Source organism: Microcaecilia unicolor, chromosome 5, assembly GCF_901765095.1.
Source record: "Microcaecilia unicolor chromosome 5, aMicUni1.1, whole genome shotgun sequence".
Taxonomy (NCBI): Eukaryota; Metazoa; Chordata; class Amphibia; order Gymnophiona; family Siphonopidae; genus Microcaecilia; species Microcaecilia unicolor.
Genome location: NC_044035.1, coordinates 354,925,556 through 354,948,544, shown reverse-complemented (window position 1 = coordinate 354,948,544; position 22,989 = coordinate 354,925,556). Strand labels below are relative to the sequence as shown.

General features: G+C 46.0%; 2 protein-coding genes across 3 annotated transcripts in view; one reads left to right on the top strand and one right to left on the bottom strand.

The window, feature by feature from the left end:
• The window catches only part of PIEZO1 (piezo type mechanosensitive ion channel component 1), a gene marked incomplete in the record, with an annotated part of 321,245 nt that extends 301,937 nt beyond the window's left edge, over positions 1 to 19,308 (top strand). The window contains 9 exon segments of the mRNA XM_030204591.1: positions 1,203 to 1,361; positions 5,716 to 5,863; positions 7,024 to 7,212; positions 7,300 to 7,392; positions 10,151 to 10,323; positions 11,391 to 11,513; positions 12,274 to 12,353; positions 16,993 to 17,185; positions 18,083 to 19,308. Coding sequence (XP_030060451.1) covers positions 1,203 to 1,361; positions 5,716 to 5,863; positions 7,024 to 7,212; positions 7,300 to 7,392; positions 10,151 to 10,323; positions 11,391 to 11,513; positions 12,274 to 12,353; positions 16,993 to 17,185; positions 18,083 to 18,332 — 1,408 coding nt within the window.
• A 1,101-nt stretch (positions 19,309 to 20,409) lies between these two features.
• CTU2 (cytosolic thiouridylase subunit 2) overlaps positions 20,410 to 22,989 on the bottom strand; it is a 42,758-nt gene continuing 40,178 nt past the window's right edge. For both annotated transcript variants that reach the window (XM_030204586.1, XM_030204587.1), the window contains exon 16: positions 20,410 to 20,652. The gene's annotated coding sequence lies outside the window, so the exon portion shown is untranslated. The remainder of the gene's footprint in view (positions 20,653 to 22,989) is intronic.

Sequence of the window (22,989 nt, the reverse complement as noted above, 5' to 3'; positions counted from 1 at the left end):
ATATCTTCCTTTGACCACAATTAAAGAGGAAGGAGTCAAAATTGTTCAGGGGAACATAAAGAAAAGAAAAATTATAGGAAAAGGCCTAGCCTTAAATACCACCATAGAATACTTTATGTTGGTTTTATCATTTGACAAGCTTTTTCATATTTATAAATTCTCTCAATTGTGTTGGTACAAAAAACACATATTTTATATTTAGATATTTTATAACACATTTGCAAGGATAAGCAAGTAAAAAAGTTGCCCCTAAAGACCTGGTTTCCTCTCTCATTTCCCTGTGCCTTTGCTAGAAATGGTATCTGTGGTTCAAATCAAGTGAGGTTATCCCAATTGATTTGATGATTGGTGTATTCAGTGCCAGATCTTGCAGTAGTGGCTTTTCTGTTTTTACACCCATGAGGTCCCTTGTGATTATAACCATTATAAAGGAATTGATGTCCAGGAGTCCAGTTTGCTGATTAATCCTTGAAGCGTGTTGGGAACGTTCCATGCGGCTGTTACAATGTGTTAATTAGGGCTTAATAAAAAGTTTGTGTTATGGCTAAGAGCAGGTTAACCAATTTATTTTTTAACTCCTGTAAGGTGTATAAGAAGAGCAGAATATAAGTTTTTAGAGACTGATATTTTAAATGATTTAATCAGGCAAGAAAGGCTCCTGCCCAGTTAAATCACTCTGACCGGGTGCTCCCCTGGATTTTCAGCAGCACATAGCCAGGTAGGGCCACTGAAAATCCAGGGCAACTGCCATAGAACTATCCAGTTGGTATCAGGGAGGAGGAGTCTGGATGTATCTAGGACTTACTGCTTAGCAGCAATTCTCAGACCACTAACTGGTAAGTTCCTGGATAAAATTAAGTCGCAAAATCTGTCCTATCTTTAAAGAAGCCAGTTATCCGGGACATGGATCTGGAAACTTTCTGGCAACGGCCAAGACCGGTTATGCCATGTCCCAGCCCTGATAGGCACCCGCCATTAAATATCCAGGTGATATTCTGCCCGCAGCAGTCAGCACCTTTGAAATTACTGACCGCCAGGGGCTGAATATCAGCCCTTGTTTTATCTACTTAAAATTTCACTAAAAGCAGGGTTCTGACTCCAATTAAAAATGAAAGGTACAGACTTCCCCCATTGAGTTATGCCTGGAAACTTCCATGTCCACCTCCTCATTATCTTGCTCTCTTTCTCTCTCTCTCTTGCAGAATGTTTAACATGAACACAGTGGCACAGCTCTGGTATTTTGTAAAATGCATCTACTTTGCACTCTCTGCCTACCAGATCCGCTGTGGCTACCCAACCCGCATCCTCGGCAACTTCCTCACCAAAAAATACAACCACCTCAACCTCTTCCTTTTCCAAGGGTAAGTGCAGACATACAGCAGCTACGTAACAGATGGAGGATGTAGTATTCACTGTCACCTTCCTTATCCTGCTAAACTAATCCAGATGGATGAGAAAGTACCTAAGGTCCCTAAGAGAAGGTGGGCTTGAAGCCAGAATCTCTGCTCCAAACCCTGCTTCCTTCCTGGACTGCACATCCAACTGATAATGTGGTGTAAACAGATGTTAAATATGACCAGGAGGGCGCTTTACAGATGTCTTGGGGACACAGCTCAAAACTCCGCCTACCCTCATTGAGTGGACTTGCAAACCCTCGGGTACCCAGGGCCCTTTAAGCAAATAAGTGAACAAAATAACCTCTTTTATCTGGTGGACTAGGCTTTGGATGTGGCCTTCCCTTTGCTGAATAACACAGAAGCTTGCCAGACTCCCTGAAGTCATCTGTGACCTTTAAGTAGGGAAGAACTCTACATACATCTAGCTTATGAAGAGATTCTGCCTCATCATGACACTCCTCCTTAGAAAAGGTAGGTGAAGAGGTGGCTTGATTGACATGGAATGGAGAAACCACCTTGGGCAGGAAAGAAGCCAAGAAGCCAGGGGCTCGGAGATACTGCATTCTTCAAGAAGAGATATGGATGCCTACAAGACAAGGCTTGGCACTCTGAAATAGCTGAGGTGATGCAGTGGCCACCAAGAAGATCATCTTAAGCCACATGTCCTTAACTGACAAATGCTGCAATGGCTCAAAAGGAGGACAGTCGAAGCGTTGAGCTAGATCGTACTAACTCTCTGTAGAAATCAGATTATCTCAAGATGAGGAGCCTCAAACTGGACCCCAAAAACAGATGGCAGCCAACTGAACCTTCAGTGAATTGAGCACCGACCCTTATCCAGGCCCCTCTGAAAAAAAGGTGAGAATAAAGGGAATGCCTGCCTTCAAGGAAGAAGCACCTCAAACATAGGCCAGACTTGAACATAAGCCAAAGAAGTGGAGGTCTGTGCACCTTTAGAAAGGTAGATGTCACCAATAGTGAATAACCTCTCCTAACTCGGTTCAGCCTTTGAAGAGATACGCCATAAGATAAAACTAAGATGTATCTTCCATCTACACTGGATCTTGATGCAGCAGCTCAGAATCGCTGGAAGCTGTAAAGATCCCATCACAGTAAGTTTTACTAGGTTTGCACATCATGCCCTCCTTGACAAGTATGGGCCATTACTGCCACTGAGGATGATCATCTAGCCTTCTGAATGCCCTGCCTACAAGCTGGGCATGGAGGGAAGACATAGAGCAGGCAATCTTCTGGCTACGGCTGAATGATGCATTAATCCCCTGCAAACCATGCTCTACCTGCTGAAGAAGTTGGTGCACTTAGTTTGGATACATCGCCATGAGGTCCATGTGAACATAAGTTGCCTTATTAAGTCAGACCCAGTATCCTGTTTCCAGTAGAGGCCGCCCAGGTCACAAGTACCTGGTAGAGTCCCAAAAAGTAGCAAGACTCCATGATACTTAATTCCAAGGGATAAGCAGTGGCTAAGGTTTATGGGATAGGAGGTAGTGTTCTATTGTGGATTAAAAACTGGTTAAAAGATAGAAAACAGAGAGTAGGGTTAAATGGTCAGTATTCTCAATGGAGAAGGGTAGTTAGTGGGGTTCTCCAGGGCTCTGTACTTTTTAACATATTTATAAATGACCTAGAGATGGGAGTAACTAGTGAGGTAATTAAATTTGCTGATGACACAAAGTTACTCAAAGTCGTTAAATCGCGGGAGGATTGTGAAAAATTACAAGAGGACCTTACGAGACTGGGCATCTAAATGGCAGATGACGTTTAATGTGAGCAAGTGCAAAGTGATGCATGTGGGAAAGAGGAACCTGAATTATAGCTACGTCATGCAAGGTTCCACGTTAGGAGTCACGGACCAAGAAAGGGATCTAGGTATCGTCAATGATACGTTGAAACCTGCTCAGTGTGCTGCTGCGGCTAAGAAAGCAAATAGAATGTTAGGTATTATTAGGAAAGGAATGGAAAACAAAAATGAGGATGTTATAATGCCTTTGTATCGCTCCATGGTGCGACCGCATCTCGAATATTGTGTTCAATTCTGGTCGCCGCATCTCAAAAAAGATATAGTGGAATTAGAAAAGGTGCAGAGAAGGGTGAGGAAAATGATAAAGGGGATGGGACGACTTCCCTATGAGGAAAGGCTAAAGCGACTAGGGCTCTTCAGCTTGGAGAAAAGGCGGCTGAGGGGAGATATGATAGAGGTCTATAAAATAATGAGTGGAGTTGAATGGGTAGATGTGAAGCGTCTGTTTACGCTTTCCACAAATACTAGGACTAGGGGGCATGCAATGAAGCTACAATGTAGTAAATTTAAAACGAATCGGAGAAAATTTTTCTTCACTCGTAATTAAACTGTGGAATTTGTTGCCACAGAATGTGGTAAAGGCGGTTAGATTAGCGGAGTTTAAAAAAGGTTTGGACGGCTTCCTAAAGGAAAAGTCCATAGACCATTATTAAATGGACTTGGGGAAAATCCACTATTTCTGGGATAAGCAGTATAAAATATTTTGTACTTTTTTGGGATCTTGCCAGGTATTTGTGACCTGGATTGGCCACTGTTGGAAACAGGATGCTGGGCTTGATGGACCTTTGGTCTTTCCCAGTATGGCAATACTTATGTACTTATGTATGTACTTATGACTTTTTTCTTCCAGGAACTTGTCCAAACCTTTTTTGAACCCAGCTATATTAACTGCTTTTAGTTCCAGAGCTTAACTGTACGCTGTGTTTAAAAACAAAACAAAACACATTTCTCCTGTTTGCCTTCCATGAGCTTCCCCACCTATCCAGAATCCTCTGGAAAACTGTGGGACTTAGCTTCCACTCTCCTGGGTCTAGTACATTCCGCCTGAGATAGAGGAGGGGGTGGCCAATGTACAGACAGGCTATGGCTGAGAGCAGCTGAGAGGTGAAGAAGATGACTCATTTCCTGCCTCCCTGTTCATGTAGGCTGTGGCTGTGGTAGTGGGGGCCAAGATCTACACCGCCATGCCCCTGCTTCAACCACACTGCTGCTCTGGACGACGACAGACCATGGGGCCACCTGCCACAAATAATGAGTCTGTCTAAATCTGCCAGGAAGGCCACTCCCAATTCCAGGTGTCCCACCTTGGAACTCTCAGGCAACTGCAGCATCTATTGGAGCAAAGTGTGACCCTTATAACCTCCGCAGATACCCACCTAGGCTGTCCACATGAAGACAAAAAGGCTTGCTTCAGAAGCACTTCAATACACTTATACTGGGAGTCTTGTAGGTGGCAGCTGCCAAAGGACTTCTCATCCAGGCATTTGAAAAACGATGTCTTGATCCAACCAAGGAAATGATACAGCTTGCCAAAGATCCTCCAGCGTCTACGCTGAGAGCCAAGAGGATCCATTCAACCAAGTGTGACGAGCAGTGGTGTAGCCAGACCTCAAAACGGTCAGCCTACAGGCAGAATAGGTAGGCACAATATACTCTTCGCAGCCCACCTCCCCCCACCCCACACCAACCAAACCTAAGATATTAAATGCCTGAGTTGGCAGGAATCCCCAAGCCTTGCCAGCTGAAGAACTCCCTCCCACACGTCTCAGCACCTGGTGCATGCTCAGTTTTCATGCATGTGCAAAACCTGAGCATGTACTGAGTCAGGTGGCACAGAAAAGTTGCTGCCAACTGCCGAGCTGTTCTAGAGGGAGTTGTCAAAGGCATCCAGGAGGTCTTCAGCTAGCGAGGCTTGTAGATCCCCTCCATCTGCAGCAAAGGTGCACTTCTGCTGGGTAGGCCTGAGCCCAAAATGGGGGTGGGTGCTGCAGGGCCCAAATAGGCTCAGAGAACAGCACGTGTTACTATGTGCTGGAGACAGAGAAATACTGGCAAGCAAACTAAAGGCACAACCCCTTATTTACAGTGCTAATGCCCTTGCAAAGCTGTGCTACATTGACAGGGAGGCATAAACCCATCCGTCTGGACTGGTCTAGCAGGATGATTAAAAAAAAAATCTTTTATTAAGTGAAGTCCCTAATGCCATTCTGGCACTCTTATAGATTCTTTGTCCATCAGTTCAAGACAGGGAAGATAGAAAATGTCTCTGAAACTATCCAGTAGTACAGAGAGGGCCGTGCTGTTTGGAACTTGTGGGAACGCTGTAAAAAAACAGACACCTCCAGCAGCCTTGAAGCTCTGGAATGCACTGTGGCAGACCAGTAAGTGTCTTTCACACGACAGTCCCAGGTATATTAGCTGTTCAGTTTGTTTTCCGCTGTAACTGGAGGAGAATTAAAGACTGTGTCCTTTCTGCTATCCTCTCTCCCCATGCAGATTTCGCCTGGTGCCTTTCTTGGTGGAGCTGCGTGCTGTGATGGACTGGGTCTGGACCGACACCACCTTGTCCCTGTCCAATTGGATGTGTGTAGAGGATATATATGCCAACATCTTTATCATCAAATGCAGCCGCGAGACAGAGAAGGTACTCACTGGATCACACTCGTGCTGAGAAGCACTTATGCTGTCACTGCACTGGAATAGCCAGGGCAGGATTCTGTGTAAGGAGTCTCAGTACTGGAACAGCGGGTTGTGTTAGCAGGAAAGAGGTGCTCAAGCAAAAAGGTGGGCGGTGGTAGCTATAGCACATGGTTTCCTTTGCGCTCCCGCCACCTCTTAGCTCAGCTGCAAAAAAAAAGCTGATTTTCCACGCTAATTTCTAAATTAGTTCCTAGCCATTTACCGCATGAGCCATTACCAGCTCCTATATTAGGTGGTAAGGGCTCATGCGCTAACTGGGGAGCGCATGCCGATTACCAGCGGGAAACCTCCTGCGCTAGAAAATAGAAAATTTTCTACCACAGGAAACGGCATGCACCAAAATCAGAACTGCCGCCGGGCACCTGGGAACACCTGACGAGAATGCTGTTTTGGCGTGCACTACCCACGCGGTAGCCTACCACACCTATGGCCCCTATGTGTGAAAGATGATGAAAAGTCCACTGAGGCTCACTGGAGATGGTTATAATGTGAGTCTGCAAGGGAGATGTTTGATTGACAAAGCACGGAAGGCAAAAGTAGAGGCTGACCAAAGACGGATCACCACTGGAGATATGAATCCAACAGTCTTTATTGTTATACTTAAAAGAAGGACCCGACACGGGCCGTGTTTCAGCGTCTACATCAGGGGTCAAACAATAAACTCTATAAATAAAGAATGGTGATGAAAGCAATCATAACTGAAAACTATAGAAAAACATATATAGCATTGTACAAAAAAATAAATCAATTTGAATTAAATTAAAACATATATCATAGTCATAAATAAAAACATTTAAATTATAAATCAATAAATGCAAATGCTGAATTAAAAGATGTATTGACTCAAGACACAAATGTAATAAATATGGAAAAAACCAACACCAATATCTCTCTAAAAGAAAGCATAATGAACAGAAAAATAAATCACGAACAATAAAACTTTAAATAGCATTGACAAAGCACCATGGCTTTCTTTAATGTGCTTTCTCTTGTACTATATGGAAGGTTCTGCTGTTGAGAAAGCCACGGCTTGCCCTGGGATCAGTAGCATGGAATCTCGCTGCTATTTGGGATTCTGAATTCTCTCATTTCCATGTCTTCCAGAAATATCCTCAGCCAAAAGGCCAGAAGAAGAAGAAAATAGTGAAGTACGGGATGGGTGGTCTCATCATCTTCTTCCTCATCTGTATCATCTGGTTCCCACTGCTCTTCATGTCTCTTGTGCGCTCTGTGGTGGGCGTGGTCAACCACCCCATCGATGTCAGCGTCACTCTCCAGCTGGGAGGGTATGAGGTACAGCCTATTGTGCTAGAAATGGCTACACCGATGGTTTTGTAGGTCTCTTGGGTGACTCTCTTGTCCTTTGACCTCTCCCCTCAGCCTCTTTTCGCTGTGAGTGCCCAGCAGCAGTCCATCCAGCCATTCACAGCGCAGGACTTTGAAACGCTCACTTACGAGTTTGAGAGGCAGCCTGTAAGTATTCACTCTCCCTCCCGTTAGCGTTGCTACTCTTCCTCTGTTTCCTGCCTGTGAGCACACTGTTCGTTGAACTCTTTCCTGGGGTGGGGGCCATTCTTTCCGCCCCTGCTGCTCTCCTGGGGCCACTGGATGTCTCCAAAAATGTGGGTCTTAGTTGTGTAGAATAGTACCAGTGACTCCTGTGACGTTGGCGCTCGGGTGTTTACATCAAATCACGTAAAATACAGCTCCATAAAAAACCAGTCCCCTCCCCACCGTTACCCTCCATAGGCAGCCACAAATAGCCTTGCCTTACTCCGTTCCTGGAACTGAGGTTAATTTTTGTACACCTCCTGATGTTTTTACCTATCCACTCTGCCCTTTTTTTTGTTTAATGATTCAGTTATAACTTTTAATTCCACTTTTTCTCGTGTGGTTTCCCCCTGTTGATGTCCCATCTTACCCTCGTCTTATCTATGCATTTCCTTCCCCTTTTTGTAAATATTTATCTTTTTGAACTGTGTAAACTGCTTAGATTTATTCTTACAATTTGCAGTCTGTCAAAGTAAATTGACTGTTGACTCTCTTGAATTGCAAAATATCTTTGATATCTTTCAACATACGTGGAATCCTGTTCCAAAAGTGCAGGCCCTACACCAAAGGAGCATTTTGTTGTTTTGCTCGGAACTATGCTGCTGGAATTTCCAGAAGTCCTTTTTGGTGATGAATGCAAGGTCCTGGTTGGTCTATACTGCTATGTACAAGCTGCTAATGCCATGTATGCTTTATTTGTGATATCGGCGAAAAACAGAAACCCTTGCAGTCACACAGTATGAGGATCTTATGCCAGACTGAATAAAATATGAGTGTTGTCTGATACATCCTATATAATAATTTGGACCTCTGCACTTCCGTATGGCTGCCTGGGTTCGTAACACAGTTCCTATTGGTCCGCCCTGGGGATGACGTCACAGGGCGGACCAATGGGAAGTGAGAGGGAAGGGAACAGCAGCAGCCACCGGAGGTGAGTAACCAAATGCCCCCCCCCCCCCGAGTCACATGATCCCCAACCTCCCTCCCTCCTTCCACTCCTGTCGTCCGAGTTCCAAGGGCCGCGATGGCCCCACTGCAGTTTGAGTTCCACGTCCCTCCGCTCCTCCCATTTCCGCCGCCCAGCGCCTCCCTCCCTCTGTCTCTGTGACCTCCGAGTGCAAGGAGGACGTGTGCGGGTGCCCCAGCCCTTCGTACATGGCAGCTGCTGTTTAAAAAGTTTTACCTCCTGCTCGGCCGGCAACACTCAACTCCTGCAAGTACAGACGCCACTTCAGACAGGCTGTGGTTTCGCTTCTGTTTCTGCAGTTCCTGTGATCCCGCCCTTCCGCAAACAGGAAATGAGGGCGGGACCAGAGGAACAGCGAACCACAGCCTGTCTGAAGCGGCGTCTGTACTTGCTGGAGTTCAGTGTTGCCGGCTGAGCAGGAGGTAAAACGTTTTAAACAGCAGCTGCCACGTACGAAGGGCTGGGGCACCCGCACACGTCCTCCTTGCACTCGGAGGTCACAGAGACAGAGGGAGGGAGGTGCTGGGTGGTGGAAATCGGAGGGGGGAGGGGGGTCCAGAGATGAGAGGGGGTACTCAGACGAGGGAGGGGGCCCTGGAATCTTGCTAGCGCCCGTTTCCTTTCTGATGGAAACGGGCTCTTTTACTACTACTACTACTTACTACTTAACATTTCTAGAGCGCTACTAGGGTTACGCAGCGCTGTACAAAATAAACAAAGAAGGACGGTCCCTGCTCAAAGGAGCTTACAATCTAAAGAACGAAATGTCAAGTTGGGGCAGTCTAGCTTTCCTGGGTAGAGGTGTAGAGGTTAGTTGCCGAAAGAGGTGGGCTTTAAGCAGAGATTTGAAGATGGGTAGGGAGGGGGCCTGGCTTATGGGCTCGAGGAGTTTGTTCCACGCATGGGGTGAGGCGAGGCAGAAAGGGCGTAGCCTGGAGTTGGCGGTGGTGGAGAAGGGTACTGAAAGGAGGGATTTGTCTTGAGAGCGGAGGTTATGGGTAGGAATGTAAGGGGAGATGAGGGTAGAGAGGTAAGGAGGGGCTGCAGATCGAGTACATTTGTAGGTTAGTAGCAGAAGCTTGAATTGAATGCAGTACCTGATCGGAAGCCAATGAAGTGACTTGAGGAGAGGGGTGATATGAGTATATCGGTTCAGGCGGAATATAAGACGTGCAGCAGAGTTCTGAACGGACTGAAGGGGGGATAGATGGCTAATTGGGAGGCCAATGAGGAGTAGGTTGCTAGTTTGATACTAGTTTGATAGAAGCAAGCAGCCAGGTATCAGACAACGCTTATATTTAGTCTGGCTTAAGATTCTCATACATCCAACAGAAGGTTCCTGAGCAAGGCCTTTTGGGCCGAAACACAACTCATGTCGAGTCTTGGATGCTTCAATAAAGCCACTGTATTTTGGACATCGTCTGCTGCTCCATTTCTTTGTCACCCTTACTGTTTGTGATTTATTTATGATATCAGCATGATACATGCAGAAAGTTTCAGGGTACAACATAGACCACAAGAGCTGCTGCACTCTGAAGCCATATGAAAGGCGATCCAGCGTAAGGTTCTTAGCTGAAATAGCCAAATTTCAAAGATAAAAGGGATTGAGAGGTAGCTCACACATTTTTCAGTAATACTTCAAGGCCAGTTGCATTATTTTTCCCCGTGTTCTGGTGTGTTCGTTGGCAACTGATGCTCTCCCCTCTCTCACAGACAGCGATGCAGTTCATCTCACTGTACAGCTACGATGACATCGTCACGGCACGGATTGAGGGCAGCTCGGGTGCGCTCTGGAGCATCAGCCCACCCAGTCGGGAGCAGATGCGGAAGGAACTGCGGAACGGCTCATCTGATATTACACTGCGCTTCACTTGGAGTTTCCAAAGGTAGGGGGACTAAATCACCTTTACTGTGTCTGTCCTAATACTACAGAGCCATGAAGAGTCCTTCAGGCCCAAGGTTCAGAAACAAAAGCACTTGGGTTCACTTATGAAAGGAACTCGAGTACACAGAGCAGCGTTTTGCATGCTTAGGTGGGCTCCTGTGTAGGAGAGCATTCTCAGAGAATTACAGTATCTACTTCTATGTCAGCTATGCCCGGGGTAGAGACCTGGTGGAGCGGGATTGGGTGCGTATGTTTAACATATGCAATACACTTCCAGCTGCCTCGAAACAGGAGTAGTCTGCACTACATTCCCTGTGGTGACTTTATAAAGACACGTTTGTCTGTCAAATACGCTCAACATATGCACCTATTGCCCTTTTCTCTCTAGGGACCCTGGTGTAAAATTACTTTATGGAAAACCATTTTGTGTTTAAGTACATAAGTACTGCCATACTGGGAAAGACCAAAGGTCCATCGAGTCCAGCATCCTGTTTCCAACAGTGGCCAATCCAGGTCACAAATACCCGGCAAGATCCCAAAAATGTACAAAACATTTTATACTGCTTATCCTAGAAATAGTGGATTTTCCCCAAGTCCATTTAATAATGGTCTATGGACGTTTCCTTTAGGAAGCTGTCCAGACCTTTTTTAAACTCCACTAAGCTAACCGCCTTTACCACATTCTCTGGCAATTAATTACACGTTGACTGAAGAAAAATTTTCTCCGATTCGTTTTAAATTTATTACATTGTAGCTTCATTGCATGCCCCCTAGCCCCTAGTATTTTTGGAAAGCGTGAACAGACGCTTCACAAGTTCGGGTCTTAAGTGACAAGCTGTGGTGAGCATTACATATCTGTGTGAATTTATATGTAATGCGAAATCGATCTGTTCTAGGTCTTTTGCCACAGAGAATACAAAATCAGAGGAATAACTTTTGGGGGTTTTTTTTTGCACAAGGCAGTGATGCCAGCTCAGAGCTCAGCAGTGATGACAGAGATGGTGGCGGGGAGCATTGGTGTATGCCTGTGCTCTCTATGATTAAAACATGCTGTGGTTTTCCTTTCAGAGATTTGGGAAAAGGAGGGACAGTGGAGTACACGTCAGAGAAGCATACCAAAGACCTGGAACCTGGCAGTCCCGAGCGTGCCGAACTGGCAGATCTACTGCAGGGGACGCTGGACAAACCTGTGTGAGTCAGTCACTTTAACCAGTACAAGGCTGGGTCTGGGTGTAACGATGCCCTTGAGGATATCTCCCCCCCCCCCCCTCCATTTGTAGGGACAAGGATGACAATGCACAAAAGCTTTTTTTTAACTTTGTTTTTTATGTGAGCTTTCAAAGTTAGGTCCTGACTGTCTCTGAGAACATATGGTTATAGCTACCATCCCCTGCTTCTTACTCTATTACCCCCAAATCTTCTCAACTCTTTGCCACCCCACCCCCAGCTTTTCCCTCCATCTGTACATCTGCAATCTGCATGCTCCCCCCTACCTCCTAGCAGACAAAATACCTAGACAAGAATTGCTTTGCCGTTAAATATCAGTGCCTCTCTGCAACAGTACTTCCTGTATGCTGATCTCCATACAGGAAGTACCGGTCCGTGCATTTTGAAAACCCTCCTGGGGCGATAAGTGGCAAAAAGCTTGCAGCAAGGCTCATACTGCTCTTTCCAAGCTCCAGCTGGGGCCAGGTTTTGCCCACAAGTGTGTGCACCACAGCAATCTCCTCACACAGTGCCCTAGGCAACTGCCCTGCTCACTTTACCCTGAATCTGGTACAGCCCTAGAAGGTACCAGTAAAGAGCTCCTAGGGTTAACATTTCCCATTATTGAGTTCTTGCTCAGTTGTTAAATTAGCACCTGGGAAGGAGACAAAGCCCAGTGCAGGAGCAGCCAGATACTAAGTGCTGCATATCAGCTTGTTCTAACCCTGTGCTACTTGTGTTTCAGCTCTGTGTCACATCTGTTCCCAAAGTACATCAGAGCCCCTAATGGACCCGAAGCTAAGCCTGTCAAACAGCTGCAGCCAGGTGAGAGCAAAGACGAGGAGGCAGGAACATCACTGGGGCTCCTCTGTTTCCTGCCTTTAGTCACTTACATCTGCATTAGTACAAAGACATATTTCTCAACTTTTGATCCTATGACTGAATTCTTGAATCAGCCTATAGCAGTGGTTCCCAAACCTGATCCTGGAGGCACGCCAGCCAGTCAGGGTTTCAGGATATTCACAGTGATTATTCATGAAGGCAGTACATGCAAATCTCTCTCGTGAATATTCATTGTGGATATCCTGAAAACCTGACTGGCTGGGGTGCCTCTAGGACCAGGTTTGGGAACCATTGGCTTGTAGTGATGTGAAAAAGCTTTTACCCACTCCTGATTTCCCCTGTTATTGCATGTATGTCACACTGGATGGTTTCTGATCTTTAAAAGAAACATTAGAGAAAAGGAACCTGAATAAACAGAAAACAATTTTAAAATTACTTCTTTTATTCATTTAAGGAACAAAGTTATCCCAACATCCATTTCACTGTGTGAAAATATAACTGCCTGCTTCAATCAATTGACCAAATTTAATTGATAATTAGATCCAGCTGATTGAACATAGGCAGACTTGAGTGAAGCCAGCCTTGTAGAAGCTAAACCTCACTATATATTAAACCACAAGATCGCTATGCCACGATCAAAGGAATTTCCAGAAGGGATGAGAAAAAAAAAGTTGTTGGAATACATCAGTTTGGAAAGGGTTACACATTGGAGTCCATCAAACCACAGTGAGAGCCATTATCTGCAAACGGAGAAGACTTGGAACAGTGGCGAATCTTCCTAGGAGTGGCTGACAACTCATCCAAAGAAGTGCAGGCCTCCCTAGCCTCAGCTAAAGTTAGCTTAACAACATAATGACTAGCCATACTGGGTCAGACCCAAGAAGGTTTAATGACAGGAGACGGCATGACAGCAAAAAGTTGAAGCCCCCCAGTAGCCACCATATTGGCCAGAATGAAACATTTGCTATCGCTATTGAAAACAATAGCAAACTTGTGAGGTTTTATAAAACCACCTTCTAGATTTTACATTCTCTTCATTATGGGGGGGGGGGGGGGGGGGGGGGGGGGGGGGCGCTTGGGGACTCTCTTAGTCTGTGAAGGAGGGGGAGGGTTATTGTGACAAAACAGTGGGTTTGTAAGCCTGTAAACTGTATTTATTATTTCTTGAAGTGTATTTCTCTAGTTTGTCCAGCAGGTGGTGCATGTTTTATGTTTAGAGCTGTTACAGAGCACTGACTGTTCCTTCTTTAGTTTAACACGAAGAGAAAGTAACCTGCAGTCATGTGGCCTGCTACTTTAAAAAAAAATGTTGTTCTGGGCTCTGATTGGCCCAGAAGTTCAAATTCAGTCAGGAAATACTGGATTTTTCTCCAGTCTCAGTTTGGAAGTAGAGTGAGAAAGACCTGTGATCAGTTATATTTGGTATCCTGTGAGCAGCTATATTTCCTGTACTTCCCAGGCACCATTCAGGTACTGATAACATGTTTAGATAGTTTTATAATTTATCCTTATTCAGTTACCTGTTATTTTGTATCTGTTATACATTTTTTTTAGTTTATTGACTCTGCTGGTTTGGACTGACTAAGAATCCTGGAGGTTTGTGTGTTGAGTCTGTGAATGCTTCTTATGAACTGTGGGGACCACTGGGAGTGTGGCTCCAGTATCCTAGAAATCACTGGGAATAATTTGAGAGCGGGAAACTCGCCCAGAGGCAGTTGGGACCCAGTCGGTGGGAGGAGGGTGCTAGTGTAGTGCACATGCCCAGGCAAACCTGAGCTGTAATTGGCCACAGGGTTAGTCCCAGGCGAGTGGCTAGATGTTTCGTGACAGTTATGTACAAAATGAATTTATCAGTGTTCCAGAGCTTGCTTTGTTATTTGCAGTGCTGTATTGTGGGATTTCAGTCCTACTCTATATGTCTTTCCTTTTCCTTACGATGACAATAAAGATATTTTTTTTCTATATAAAAAGAAAAAAAATACTGCTGTCATAGAATGCCTAGCACCCACCTAGGGCTAACCCTGTAGTCACCTGGACTGCTCAGGCCCACTTGCACCCGGGTATGTGCTCTATAGTAGCATCCTTCACCCCACCAACTGGTTGCCATTTGCCTCTGGGTGAGTTTTCCACTCTCAAGTTATTTCCCGCTGATTTCTAGGTTACTGGGGCCACACTCTCAGGGGTCCCACAGTTCCTGGAAAGCACCTACAGACCCAACACACAAACCATCAGGATACTTAGTCAGTCCAGAACAACAGAGCCAATAAACTAACAAGGTTTACTGTCACATAATTAGAACAGTGAACCATATAAACCAGATGGAAAAGTAACAGGCAAAAACAGGTAACTGAATAAGGATTAATATTAAAACTGAATAAACACTTTGTCACTACCTGGGCAGCCTCAGGAAATTAACTGCTCACAAGCCTTGAACAGGGTCTCAGGAAAGAGATGTTTACCTCTGTGCTCCCATACTGAGACTAAAGATTACCTTACAGCTTATGAGGGAAAAAGCAGCCACTTCTGTAACAGCTTTACAGAAAATAAGGCAGTCACCATCTGCTGGCTAAACAAGGGAAATGCACTGGGGAACAAATATGTCATACATTCACATAAGAAGTCACAGACATGTCCCCTGTTTTGTCACACAGGCATATAATGCAGGACTGAAATCTACAATATAGCATTTCAAATAAAGCAAGGTCTGGACACTGACAAATACATTTTGAATATAATCTTTCCCCTTCAGAGATGCCTCAAACTCCACCCCCCCCCCCCCCCCCCAATCCCCCCCTAACAGACAGAATGCAAAACCTAAGAAGTTTAATAAAACCTCACAAGTTTTTTGTTGTTTTCAATAGCAAGAGCAATTGTTTTGTTCTGGCTTGCCTTCAGCCCAGATAATGAGCGATATAGACTTATGCTGTCTGTCATTAAACCTCCTTGGTCAGATCAACGATCCATCTATCCATCTAACTCGGTATCCTGCTTCCAACAATGGCCCATCAGGTCACAAGTACCTGGCAGAACCCCAAAGGATAACAAGGTTTGTTGCTACCGATCCTAGGTCAAGTAGTGGCTTCCTCCATGTCTGTCTCAATAGCAGACGAAGGAATTTTCCTCCAGGAACTTGTCCAAACCTTTTATTTAAACCCAGATACACTAACCGCTGTAACCATATCCTCCAGCAATGAGTTCCAGAGCTTAACTTCATTGAGTGAAAAAAAAATATTTCCTCCTATTTGTTTTATAAGTATTGCCATGTAACTTTATTGAGTGTCAACTAGTCTTTGTACTTTTTGAAAGAGTTGGGGAAAAAAAAAAGATTCACTTTTACCCGTTCTATACCACTCATGATTTTGTAGACCTTTATCATTTCCCCCTCAGCCATCTCTTTTCCAAGCTGGAGCCCTAACCTCTTTAACCTTTCTTCATATGAGAGGAGTTGCATCCCCTTTATCATTGGTCGCCCTTCTTTGATCTTTTTCTAGTTGTGCTATATCTTTTTTGAGATAGTGGTGACCCTAATTGAATACAATACTCAAGGTGAGGTCGCACCATGGAAGTGTTGACTCCCTAAGGTGGACCCTAGCATCAAGTAACTATGATTTGGATTATCCTTCCTAATGTGCATCACTTTGCATTTGTCCACATTAATTTCATCTTCCACGTGGATGCTCAGTCTTTCCAAGTTCCTAAGGTCTTCCTGCATAAATGGGATTCATAGGAGAGCAGCAAGGCAGCAACAGCTGCTATCCAAGAGTAACATCAACGCTTATCATGAATTTGCAAAACAATCCTGGAGAATCCCCAAACCTTTTTGAGATGTTCTATGGATAGACAAGTCCAAAGTGGAACTTCTTGGACAATACAGGTCCCATATGTCTGCTGTAAAGCAAATACAGCATTCCATAGTACCATCGATCCAACAGTCAGACGTGATGGTGTGGGGATGCTTTGCTGCTCCAAGACCTAGAAAACTTGCCACTATTGAAAGAACCGTGAACTCTGCACCGTACGGAGAAATGTCCAGTCATCTGTCTGTGAGCTGAAGCTGAATCATAATTGGGTTATGCAGGAAGACAATGATCCTAAACACAAAAGCAAGTCTACATCTGAACAGCTGAGGGGAAACAAAAGGTTTTGGATTGGATAATCAAATTCCTGATTTGAACCCAAGCGAGATTCTGCGACAGGACCTGAAATGAGCAGCTCATTCACAAAAACCTATGAATGTATTTATATTAGAGGAGTGGGCTAAGATTCCTCAACAGCGATGTGAAAGACTGAAAGTGTTGGCATGCAAGACCCGTTTGACCAGCGACCAAGGAACCTGAGCTGTCAGCCTCTTATCCAGCCTACGAGCTGGTTATTAAATTTAGGGGGCAGAAGTGATATGGGTGTTGGATAACGTTGTTGCTTAGCACAATGTTTACTTCATTTAAGTGTTTACTTGGGTTCACTTTGTCTAATATTTGTTTAAAGATCAGAAACCATTCAGTGTGACATATATGCAATAATAGGGGAAATCAGGAGGGGGAAGAAAAACTTCCTCACATCACTGGATTGTTAGCTGTGTGCTCCTGGCGATTAAGCCTTGTGTGTTCTTTCTTCTCACCAGATGAAGAGAGCTACTTGGACCTGGACGTACAGTTGAAGAGGGAAAAGATTGGAGAAGGGACAAGTACCAGCAGCTTCCTGGAGTGGTGGGTGGTCCGCCTGAAGGACTGCAGCGATGACTGCAACATTCTGCCCATGGTTATCTTTAATGACAAGGTCAGCCCTCCAAGTCTGGGCTTCCTTGCTGGATACGGGTGAGTTTAAAAAGCCAAGCACTAGGGATACCTTCCTTACCTCATCACGCACTGGGACACTTTAACCCCCCAACCCCATCTCTCCTTCAGCATTCACCCTGAAGTGAAGGAATAGCTCAATGGTACATGCAGTGGCCTGGGAACCAGGGGAACTGGGTTCAGTTTCCACTGCAGCTCCTTGGGACCCAAGACAAGTCACGTAACCCTTTGTTGCCCCAGAGGTACAAAAAGAAAAAAAAAACCCTCTTAGATTATGAGCCTATTCCTTTTTTCTTCACTGTCGTCTGCAGGAGCACAGCTGGCCTACAGCTCAGGAATGAATACAAAATCTTAACAGAGGCTCTAAGCTCCTGCACTAGGGATGTTTTGTTAGCTTGCTCTTTTTATCTGGATTTTCAGATTTCTTTTTTTCTGTTGGTACAACACACACTTGGTTTAATAAAAAATTTTAAATGCACAGTAATACGCAATAAAAAGATTTAATCAATTTACATGTGCTAACCTGATTGAACATGCCTCAGCCGGTACAGCCACATGTGGTGGTCACAGTACCTTGGCTTCACAAGCCCTGCTCTGGTCAGTAAATTTTCTCTTGGCACCAGGAGGGAAGGAAGAAAAATGTATTTTCCCTGCTCGGGCCTTGCTCTGTATTTGTAAAATATTTCTGGGTATTTTTATGGGAAAGATCAGAAACCATAGTGCATGACGTCAATATCCAGTCACAGGAGTTTGTTTCTGTTTTCAGTCAGCACAATAAAAACCAGCAACTAGGATGGATGTGGTATTGAATGAGAAAATCTCAGATTGCCATAGCTATGTGTTTATCTAATTGTTCAGGAAGAGCTCAGATATTTTGGTAGCTAAAAGCGGTGCCATCTTCTCCTGTCTCTGTTCCAGGATCATGGGCCTGTACGTCTCCATCGTGCTGGTGATTGGGAAGTTTGTTCGGGGATTCTTTAGCGAGATCTCACACTCCATCATGTTTGAGGAGCTCCCTTGTGTGGACCGTATCCTGAAGCTGTGCCAGGACATCTTCATGGTCCGTGAGACCGGAGAGTTAGAGCTGGAGGAGGAACTGTACGCCAAACTCATATTCCTCTACCGCTCCCCTGAAACAATGATCAAATGGACCAGAGAGAAAGAGTAATGGCCTCTGGCCCCAAACCAGTCTTGTACCAGCTGGGAGTCCTGCCAGTGGCTCCCTGTAGCCCCTACGAAATGGACACCGCCTTAATCAGTCCTCGGGGTCACAGCACTGTAGTCTGCGAATTGACCCACAGCTGCAGCTCTGTTGGTTAATCCCAGAATCGAAGCTGTAGAATTTGCTGTACCTGTGAGTGCATCTTTCAGATTGTTGTTTGCATAAGTGCACAAAAAGTTATCCTGTCCCTGTAAGGACAGCTCGTAGGCTGGATCACAAGAGGCTGACAGCTCAGGTTCCTTGGTTGCTGGTCAAACGGGTCTTACATGCCATTCCTGTAGGCAGGAGATCCAGGTAAAGGATATCAGAAAAGGGACACGGTTCACACAGTGTGCGCTGCCTGTGGGTACCTGCCGACACAAAAAGAAACTGTAAGAAAAACATTACTTGGAAGCACGTGCGATGCCTGCTGTCACCACTTCAGTGGCACACGCCAAAGTTTCCATTTTCAGCTCTGTGTGCTGCTGTTCTTCACTGTCTTTCCTTTGGACTGGTGTGAGTGTCTGGCGATGGATGTCTGTGCAGTCACTGCGTGGAAACAGAAGTATCACACGCGCCTTAACAGCAGTGATGTATGTGAACTCATGTCAAGGAAACACTAAACCTCGGTTACATTTCAGTTTCATTTCAAACTGTTTACTGCTGGTCAAGTTCAGGAAAAGCCCTCCTCCAGCTCTGCCAGCACTTCTGGCTGGCCTGGAGGAGCCCAAGGGACAGTTTCACTGCACTGAGAAATAAGGTGACAATACTGTATCTAAAAGCACAAAGAAGCACCGAGCAGGAGGCATGGGGGGTGGGGGGGCTGCACTCTCACCTCCTTTGCCCCGGCAGAGGCACATTTCTGTTCTTGCTTTGCAATTTTCCTTTGTGCTTTTCTGATGAGACATTTTTTTAAAATAAAGATCACCTCTGTGGAAACCAAGTCTTTGCCCTTAGTGCTGTCTCTAAAAAATCGCAGGTGTGTGGACATGGCTGGAACCAGGGTCGTAGCCAGACACCCAATTTTTGGGTGGGCCTGGGCCCAAGATGGGTGGGCAGAAGAATCCCGCCCCGTCCCACAGGTGATTTAGTCTCTCCTCCTCTCACCTGCATGCCATACGGTCTCAAACATCCCCCCTTTTCCCGCATACCTTTTAAATAGCAGATTTTCACCAGCAGCAACTACTACACACTGCTCATGTTGGGCATTCCCACTGACACAACTTCCTGTTTTCGAATAGGTGAGAATACGTCAGAGGGAAGGCCATGGGGCCGGTGCAAGTAGTATGTATCAGTCACTGCTCGCTGCAGGCAAAGATCTGCTATTTTTTCAAGGTATGCAGGAGGGAACGTTGTTGGGAATTTGCAGCTGGTGGGGCTTGGGAATCTCTGCCAGCCACATCATAGGTGTTTTGCTACTAGGTGGGCCTGTGCCCACCCAGGCCATGCCACTGGCTGGAACAGGAAGGGAACTGAGCTGCAAGTATCAGGGTAGGGTGAGTGGTACAAGGTTACCTGAAACTGGTTTACAGGTGTAAAACCGCCTCCCCCCTTCCCATACTGCTAAGGACATAGTCCACATCCACCACACGCTCACTGTGTGACCTTCAGTCTACTTCAGTTTGCCCTCGCCTTACACCCTGACCCTATTCATACCCTCCACAGAACTTGCTGCTTTAGAACAGAGGTACTTGAGAAAATGGGATTCTTTGCAGGCTGTGGCACCTTGTACCAAAATGTACAAATTAGCCCTTTTGAAACCATCTCTGCTGGGGTCTGGGAGCTTTTCTCTCTTCCACTGCTCTCATAGGTCTACTTCAGCCATCACCCTTCACTGGAAGCAGACATGTCCCTTCAGCAAAAAATGGGGATAGTTCCCAGGTACCACCTCAGCATAGTTATCCTGCTTAATTTTCAGTTCAGCGTCTTTTTATCATACCCTAGAACAGCAGGGGATCAGCCCCCAGAGCAGAAACTAACAGAAGTCACTGCTCAGTAGCTGCAGTTAACTCATTAAAAACGCTAGGACCAAGGAAGCTGCATTTTCAAAATACTTTTATTATGAATCTAAATTAAAACTCCAATGGAGAATGAGGTTGGGATGTCCTCCATATGCCTAACATGATTTTAAAATAAAAGTCTGAAAAGACTGTATGGTACAGAGACTTAAAAACAGTTCCAAGAGATGGAGGATTCTGGGTGTTACGGGAACTGGAGAGAGGCAGCTTCAGAGGAACTGTATCTCAACAGCAGGCTGTAGGGTCTAGAAGCACCCAAACCACTGGTCCTGAAGTGGAGGAGAGGGAGGGGAAAAAAAGAGCAGACAAAATATTAAACAAAGCAACTCAGCCCCAGGAGGGGCTTAGCATGCCTGAGTTTTGCTGGAGGAGCCTCAATCCGCAAGTCTCACAGCTCATAAACATGGTCTCCTCCTGAATTCTGCAATGTAAGGAAGCTGGAGGGCATTCACACTGTGCAACCTGCTCTTTAACAGCCCCCCGCTATCTAACTCTTACATGTCCAGTGATGTGAAGAACTGGCAGAAGGGGGGGGGGGGGGGGGGGGGGTTATAATGAAAACGATTGTTTTATCATCTGTCAGTGGTGTGGGTATATCAGTGGCGTTCCTAGGGGGGCTGACACCCGGGGCGGATCGCCGATGCACCCCCCCCCCCCCCCCCGGCGAAAGAACCCCCCAATCCTCCAGCGACTGACCCCCCCCCCCCCCCCCCGGGTGCACGCCGCTGGGAGGGGGGTGCCGCACGCCTGCCGGCTCTTTGTTTTCATGCTCCCTCTGCCCCAGAACAGGAAGTAACCTGTTCCGGGGCAAAGAGAGCATGAAAACAAAGAGCCGACAGGTGCGTGGCACCCCCCCCCCCCCCCCCCCCGGGGCGTGCACCCGGGGCGGACCGCCCCCCCTTGGTACGCCACTGGGATATATAGGTATGGAATCCTTGCAACAGCTGTAATGTGTGATTCTCCAGAGACAAGCAGGGTAGATTTGGGTACACTCCTTGGCGGAGCGGATGCAGTGGTAAAAACAAGAAGCAGTTTTACAGGACCTCCAAAGGGAGGGGGGGGGGGGGGGGGGGAAGGGAGTGGAGTTGTCGCATCTGTATCAGCTATGGTGACATGAAAGGTAATGTTTTGCCCCTAAAGCAGCCCTTGCCAGGTGAAACACAGCCATATCAGGCAAACGTTTTAAATTTTATATTTAATAAACCTTCTTGTTCCTTTTACCACCGTATCCACTCCGATGACTTTCCTTTTGGAACTTGCAGAGTGCCTGCCAGTTTGTTTTCTGGTGCATTCCTTAGTGACAGCTCCTGCGGAGTCAATGTGCCAGAGCCTCCTTCCAGCTCAGAGAAGCCGTTTGAGCACACAGGGCAGTTCCTGTGCTAGCAAGGGTCCCTCCCCATAACATAGTAGACGACGGCAGAAAAAGACCTGCACGGTCCATTTAGTCTACCCAACAAGATAAACTCATATGTGCTACTTGTGTATACCTTACCTTGATTTGTATCTGCCATTTTCAGGACACAGACCATTGAAGTCTTGCCCAGAACTAGCCCCACCACCCAAACACCAGCCCCGCCTCCCAATCTCTGCTAAGCTTCTGAGGATCCATTCCTTCTGCACAGGATTCCTTTATGTTTATCCTACGCATGCTTGAATTCCATTACCGTTTTCATCTCCACCACCTCCCGCGGGAGAGCATTCCAAGTATCTACCACTCTCTCCGTGAAAAAATAACCAGTCTCTCATCTATGCTCCAGGAAAGGCCACAGGGCTCCCAAGTTTCACTCCAGAGAATTCAAATCTATTTATTTATTTTTAAGGAGAAAAATTCAATAGTATCTCCTTCAGGAAATCTCCCAAAGTTTTAGAAGCCTCTGTAACGTACAACTGTGCAGGTAGAATATCTCTCTCCTCGGTTTCCATGGCTGCCTCAGCTTCCCTCACTCAAATCCCTTCAGACCCAGCATCAGCACCATTGGGTCAGTACAGTCAGGCTGACACCCACAGTGGGTACATTTCAAGGGACGCAGACTCCCCTGGAATCTACATTACTACACCACTGTTCTTCTCCAGCTACAAGACTCCTACCAAGACCACATAAATGTACAAGAATCTGCTTCCCATCTCATTGGCTTAGCCTGTGATTCATATGATACAGCAGCTCACACAGTGGCCAGAGCTATACATGGTAGACACAGTGCCTGGCTTTGAAGATCATCGAGTATGGTTTGCTGCACAGTCCTCGGAACCCCCCCCCCCCCCCCCCCCCAATATTCAGCCAGCGGTGGGCAGCACTTTTGTAGTCAAAGCCTGGCCGTTTCCAGTGACCAGCATTGAATATCTGGTGTGGGGGGTTTTTAACTGCTAAAACATTATCTTTAAGCGACAAAAAGTTAACTGGTTAAGACCAGAAAAATAGATGTCCTATTTGATAGTTAGGTGCTGAATAGCAGTACCTAACCGGAACGGATTAGTATCTAGTCCATAACCAGCTGTAATCAGCAATACTCAGCGGTCAGGCGCTGATATGCTATTTATGTGGCTAGCAGCTGTGTCTGGCCAGTTAAATAGCTTTGAATATCACGGGGGTGGGGAGACGGACGGAC